Here is a 7,223-nt window from a genome sequence, read left to right on the forward strand (position 1 = left end):
CAGACTCTTACGATAATCATAATTCCCTAAAATATATGAATTTTAAACTATTCTCTCCCTCATCGGCTTCAATGCAGTAAACATAATTTATCCAGTTTTTCTCAGTCTTACCCCCACCCCAATGTCAGCCTCATTCTACAATAGTGGCACCATATAATATTTGTCCCTTTGTGACTGAGATATTTCACTCAGCATAATGTGCTAACTGACTTTTTATTTGACTTCTGAGGCTATAAATTCTTTCTCCCTCAGAATGGCCACCAGAGGGGCGTGACCTTTTGAGTTAGCAACATAACTCCCTGCATACAAGGGAAGACCATATTTAAGGTGTTTAAGGCCACAGGAGAACATCTGCCCAGTTTGAGTCAGTGAAGGAATGCCCAGCAAGAGCATTTTTAGATGACAGGGTGGGATTGAGATAAGGAACAAGATATTTAGAATAGGAGATAGATGTGAGATACAGAAGAAGGTATGGTCATCTTGGTTGACACACTGATGCCATGTGGAGAGAGGACTGGGTGAGACCAGGCTGACCAGGTGGCATTCCAGAGGCTGTCTAAAAGACCATGTTTTAAGCAGCAGTGGCACAGACACTTGATTCTTCATCCAGTTAGACAAGTGAGAGCATATCCAAAAAAGAGTCTTCCCCTGAAAGGAATGAGGAGCTCGAGCCAAGAATAGAGCAGTGAGCTTCCCCTGGAACAACAGAGCAGGATGGGTTGCTCCTGGGTACCAGGCAGCCAAGCAGGTGACCTGAGAAAGGCCTGTCTCTAAGACCCACAGCAGTGTGGTCCCATCAGCTTGGAGAGCACACCAAGTCCAGCCTAAGTTCAGTTCTGAAGATGATTTATGGCCATGTGCATGAAGTTTTAGTCCTGTCAGGTGGAATTCACCATTAATAATGTTCACTGATCCCAGAAGAGCTTTTGTTTTGACCTGCTCCTTGCAGGTGCACAGAGTCCACTGGGAGAAACAACAGCAAAACTATGCACAGCACGTCCCTAATGACATTTCTTCCAGACATCAGTGCCAGCCAACACCACTGCGTTCCAGGTTCCAGATCCTGTAGGCCTGGGTCTTGGCCATCACTGCACCTGTGCCTACTCGTGTCACAGGCGTCATGTGGCCTTTTGGGAATTGAAGCCAGTCTCTGGTTTGTCATCTCACACAGCCCTTCACCTGCTAGTGAGAACACCATTCCTCACCTCCATATCTGCACTTATGTTTGCCACCAGCCTTCCGAAATTAGGAAATAACATATAGGAATGTGTACAAACAAAAAGAAAAACAAGAGAGTAACATGAAAGTCATGAGAATGATAACCTCTGGGAAGATGACAGGGAGTTATGTGACTGGAAGGTCTAAATACAAGAAATTCTATTCCATAATATAGGTAGGAGGGAAGCAGAAACTTTTTGGGGGGGTTGGAAGGAGTCAGAAGTTTATAATCGAGGTTAGTAGCAGAATACAGTCAAGACAGCTTCCAAAATGTTCTTGTAGTCACCTCAGCTTTGAACCTCTTGGCTTTAGGCCAGTGTTAGAAAGTACTCAGTTCTGCCAGTATTGGCTCTCCCTCCCACCGCAAAATTTGGGCAAAGGTTCTTTGTTTAGCTGTGGTTGGGAGGGGGTGTATGTGTATGGTGGATAGTAGCCAGCTTTGTCTCATGTTAGGTCTCTCTGGCCCTCTGCTTTGGCTGTGGCTGCTGCTGCTGTAGATGTAGCTGGAGCAAGAATGTCTGGTCTTGAAAAGTGCCCTACATTCTCTACTGCTGCTTCTCTTCCTTGTTTGTGGGGAAGGTCTAGCAGAAGCTTTTATTATTCTGTAAACTTCATATAAATATATGGGTATTTTACATAATCTTTTGCCCATGTGTCACTATTAAACCAAACAAAATCCCTAGTAGCTGTAGTTACTTCTCTTTTTAAAAAAAAATAATTAATTTTAATGAAAATTTATAGAGGCTTTGGATTTCCATTCATTCATTGTTGCAATTTTTTCCCTGCCCAGCCTGCCCCCCCCCAGTTCAAAGTAGTCACTTTTCATACACACACATATTCACACAAATTCCATTTGCCTATCTGACTGATTTTTATAATTGAGCCCTTCTCTATCTAAACTGCCATTTCCTGAGAGAAGCTATTCAGATCTCTCACATGGATCAAGTTCTCATTATAACTGCACAATAATCATGCACTTCTACTTTACATTTACTTCTATGTGATTACTATTATCTCTCTCCCTTTCTCTTTCCTGTTATTAGACCTCACAAACAGACTCAACCTGTCTGTCTCAGGCATTTATCACAGTTCCTGGCACATAGGAATGTTTTAGGTCGCATTTGATCCAAGGTGCATGTTGGGATTGTACATGTTGGATAATATAAGTAGCAGTGTGAATGTTTCTGTCTTGCCTACACACTTCTCCACAATGCAGTTTCAGAGTAATGTCTTGTCACTTTCACTGATTTCTCAGAACTCAAGATGGGTCTACGGCCATACCACCCTGAACACGCCCGATCTCGTCTGATCTCGGAAGCTAAGCAGGGTCGGGCCTGGTTAGTACTTGGATGTGGGAATACCGGGTGCTGTAGGCTAAAAAAAAAAAAACCACGTGGCCAGGTCTCCAAATACTCTACAGGTTTGACTTCAGCTGGTAGGTGTAGCCTTAGCACAGGTACTTCTCCAAATGAGCTTTTCCTCTTTTGGTCTGCTGCTTTCTGCTTACCTCCATACCTTTGCATATGCCACTTTGTTTGTGTATAGGACCCTTTAGTCTTTGGTTCATATCTGTGTGGGAGGTTCATATCTGTGTGGGAGACACTGAGGAGCTAAGGCTTGTGGAACCCACTGGAAGGTCCAAAGCTCACACAGCTGAGCTTTGGCTCACACAGGTGAGCCAAGGAAAAACAGCCAGAGAGTTCTGCCTGCAAGCTGCTTTTACCGGACTCCTGAGGTATAGACCCACCCAAGGGGAAATGTGAGTGGTAATTTGGGACACTCCTTTCTAGCAGGGCAAAGTCGAGGCAGCTGGATCAGATCAAAGTCTAGGGAAGCCAGATTTTTAACAGGTCCTACACCATATTCTATTCTGCCTTTGGTGGGATTCAGATTTTTTTAAAGTGATGATAATAACCCTGCCAAATCAAACACCAGTTTGCCGTCTTTTCTCAACCCTGCTCTCCTTCAGCACCTACTGTGAGCCTCTGTCTCAGAAGTGTCTTCCTGGAACCGTGTAGTGCCCCAGCCTTGTACCCTGGGGGCAGAAGCACAGGGAGAATTGCCCATTATTTCGAAGCTGACTACTTACTGTTCTGTATTACGGATGACCCCATTTCCAGTGAGAGTTCTGTTCTCTGAGTTGATACCTAGGAACCTCAGCCCCGAGGAGCTGATGTCAGTTCTGTATAGCAGGTGTCCGCAGCAGGGGAGGCCAGCTGGTGTTTCCTGTACTGGGACTTTCATAAAAGGTTGAGAGTTCACCGTTGTGCATACTAGTTGATTGAGAGCTGTTAAAAATCCTTTACTTTACTATAGGTTTGATATATTGGATCTTATTTTCTACCATGTTTAATTTTACTGAGTATGTAAATTGTGATCAGAAGAACAGTTCTGAGGTTATGTGTTTTGAATAGTTGCACAACTCATGAATTAGGAGGGATCGTCAGACAGATTGGGAAACTGCCTCTTCAGTTGGTGCCTGAACAGGTTTCTGTTTTTTGAGAAGTAACTTAGATCATTTTATATTTGAAACATTCAAGCCGTTTTTTCTAACAAATTTAAAATATATGTTGTTCAATGAAAATCAAAGACTACAGCCTTCAATATGGGTTGCATCTTGACATCAAGAAGACAAGAAATCCTCACCACTGGCCCAATAGGCAACATAGATGAAGAACATATTGAAACTGTCAATAATTTCATCTTACTTGGATCCACGATCAACACCTTTAGTGCCAGCAGTCAGGAGATCAGGAAATGTATTGCAGTGGGCAAGTCTGCTGTCAAGGAGCTCTCCAAAGTGCTGAAGAGCACTGATATTAATTTGAGTACTAAGATGTACCTGATTCAGGCCATGGTCACTTGTTTTGCATCTGAGAGCTGGACAATGAATAAAGATAACAGAAGAAGAATTGATGCCTTTGAGTTGTGGTGAAGAGTACCGAATATCTCATAGACTACCACAACAACAGATCCGTCTTGGAGAAAGTGCAGCCAGAGTGCTCCTTAGGGGTCAGGATGATGAAAGTTCATTTCACTTGTTCGTTTTTGGTCATGCTCAATTTTGGGCATGTTTTCAGGAGTGGCTATTCCCTGGAAAGGGATGTCATGCTTGGAAATGTGGAGGGTCGGTGAAGAAGAGGGAAGACCCTCAACTAGTTGGATTGGCACAGTGACTTGAGATGTTGAGGATGGCACAGGATAGGACAGGGTTCAAATCTGTTGTTCATAAGGTCACTTTATGTTGAACTCAACAGACAGCTCCTAACAACAGTGTTGTTCAGTAAGATTCCCCCCCCCCATTAATTTCTGCTTTATAGTTGTCTCTTGGTGAGGCTTAATATCCTTTATTTTATAGGGAAGAAGAGGCCCTGGTAGACCAGTTTGTATTTGAAGCCTTGGTTGTCTACATGGAAAGTCTGGCCTTGGCACATAAAGATGAAAAATCTCTGGGTATGTTTGGTCCAAGTTTCTGATTTTCTTGCTAATGTTTGTTTGCTTTAGGACAAATTGAAGGTGCTTTTCCTCCCTGCACCCTGCCCCTCTGGCTTAGGCTGATCCATGGAAGGCGTAGTGCTCCTTTGCATCTGTATTCTGTTTGCAAGAGATTCTTGCATGACCTTTTCAAAGACTCACCACACACACCTCATGCCACTGAGGTTGACCCCTAGCTGGCTGGAGATCCTGCCCAAGGCATGGGACAATTATATTTGAGTAGGAAGAGATGATAGAGCTTACTTATTTGGACTCCACATGTAACAGTCACAAGCTTGGAAGGGAGGTGATGAAGAAGGGAGAGGCTAGTTGTCTATTTGCCCAGGTTTTGATTTCTGCTTATATTTTGAAATACAGGCTGAGACCTTTGTCACCTGGGTTGATAGTCTTTTGTGGACCAAAGTGCTTAAAATTTAGACCTTATCTCTTGCCTTTAGGTAGCTTAAAATTACTTTGATTATCTTGACATTCCATATAGGTGAATTTTCTCCACAAGATGAACTTCCCACTTTCTGAAATCACTGCCATGAAAGGAAGCCTACGTCTCAGAGAAGTCAGAATGAATGTGCTAAGAGTCTCTTTTCCTGAAGTCCTCAGCTTCAGAGGACTGTTGTGTTGGTTTTTTAAAAAATTTATTTTTATTTTGTATTGGTTTGTATACAAAACATGTATACTGACTGTTCGTTCCCACACAGTGGGAACACATTCCGCATTTATGTCCCCTGTATTCTATATGGTCACTCCCACACACTGCATCCTACAGAATTAATTACCATCGATACATGCCCACCACCACCTTGTCTTCCCAGATCCCTGTTGGACCTACCACCCCACTTATTCCCTCACCCTCTTTCTTCACTCATCAAACTCTGTGATCCAGTGATTTCCTTCCTTCCCTTCCTACCTCCAGTCCTCATTCCCACTCCTCTTCCCTCTTTAGATACTCATAAACATCTTACTAGTTATTCTTCTATTTTTACAATAGTAGTCTTATGCAGCATTTGTTTCCATGAAACTGAGTTAGTTTACTCAGCCCAATGCTCTCGAGACTCTCCCATGTTATATAATATTTATCGAAATCACTGCTCCTGAGTGCTGCACAATATACTGTCATATGAATGTTCTAAATTTTCAGAGGACGTTTTACCATTTCCTTTCCTGCTCTCCTCCTTTGATGGCAACTGTGTGGTAACTCTGTGTGATAACTGTAATGTCATTTCCTTTACCTACAAAAAAGGACGGAACCAAAGAGCTTACTCTTCCCAGTCATAGCCCTAAATTGAAGTCCACAGACTCTGGCCTGCACATGGGTTTCCTAGTACCTGAAAGTCCTTCCTACCTCATGTTAATGGTGTGCCTGCTGTGTGTGTGTGGCTTGTGGGGTTACAAGCAGTATGTCTTTGGTCAAGTGTGGCATTGCTATGTATGCACACACTCTGTTTAGTTATCACACTGTCCTGCAGTCTTGAGTATGGGTTTTATTTTTTTATGTGCAGCATAAATAACTTATTAATACACTGTGTTCTGAAAAAGAAAATATATTAAATCTTCAGTAAAATTATCTTTTTTAATTAAAAACTAGGCCAGTACTAATTCACTAATAGTAATTAACAATCCCCTTTTTGAAATATATTTTATACTTGTGAACAGGCACAATCCAGCAATGTTGTGGCACTATTGATCACCTAAGGCGCATCATTGAAAAGAAGCATGAATCTTTAAACAAGGCAAAAAAACGACGTTTGCCACGGTAGGTGTTGTTTTACCTTTTGGGGTTTTTTAAACAAAAGTATGTGTACCCAGTGTTTGCCAGTTCAGCCTTTTATGTGTGTTCAATTCATTGGCAATTAATTTAATTAATCATATTGCACTTGCCACTGCTATCCTTTGCCGAGTTCTTCATGACCTTAAAGAGATGCTCGTAGCTTTCTAAACAGTAGCTTCGTCTTTCCCCACCTTCTTATGCCTAGTAACCCTTTTCTTTTTTTAAACATACAATGAATTGTCAGCAAATAAAGGGAAATCTGAGACAGATGTATGCAAGGATAAAGAATTCATTGCAAAGCGTGTGTGGAAACTGAGAGTTTTCAAAGAAGTATTTGAAATGCTTGTTTCAAGGAATAAATTTGATACTAAATGAGATAGTAGGTAAATTTGAAAATCAGTTTTGTAGCTAAGACAGTTTCTTTTACCTGCACTGATTATAAACATGTGGAATTAATCCAAGTATGCATAAGCTGTGGTGCAGATAATTTTGAAATGTAAGATATAAAATAAAGATGCTTCGTTTGCTTGGCTCCACAGTCAACACTCTTGGCACCCGTAGCCAGGAAATTAAAAGGTGCATTGCCATGGGAAAGTCTGCTGTTAGGGACGTCTACAAAGTATTGAAGAGCAGTGGTGTCTCTCTGGAGACTAAGGTGCATTTGATACAGGCCATGGTCTTCGCAATCACTTGTTATGCATCAGAGAGTTGGACAATGACCAAAGAGGATAGAAGGAGAATTGAT

General features: G+C 42.0%; 1 protein-coding gene and 1 pseudogene across 2 annotated transcripts in view; both read left to right on the top strand.

Annotated features, from left to right (window-relative positions):
* The window catches only part of LOC102872743, a 10,510-nt pseudogene extending 9,441 nt beyond the window's left edge, over window positions 1-1,069 (top strand).
* Window positions 1-7,223, top strand: part of LOC102847508 (DNA-dependent protein kinase catalytic subunit-like) — a 309,905-nt gene that overhangs the window by 110,528 nt on the left and 192,154 nt on the right. For both annotated transcript variants that reach the window (XM_006880417.1, XM_006880418.1), the window contains exons 29-30: window positions 4,577-4,671; window positions 6,364-6,463. In XM_006880417.1, coding sequence (XP_006880479.1) covers window positions 4,577-4,671; window positions 6,364-6,463 — 195 coding nt within the window. The remainder of the gene's footprint in view (window positions 1-4,576; window positions 4,672-6,363; window positions 6,464-7,223) is intronic.

Source organism: Elephantulus edwardii, unplaced genomic scaffold (assembly GCF_000299155.1).
Source record: "Elephantulus edwardii isolate Elephantulus edwardi_28Jun2011 unplaced genomic scaffold, EleEdw1.0 scaffold00008, whole genome shotgun sequence".
Classification (NCBI taxonomy): domain Eukaryota; kingdom Metazoa; phylum Chordata; class Mammalia; order Macroscelidea; family Macroscelididae; genus Elephantulus; species Elephantulus edwardii.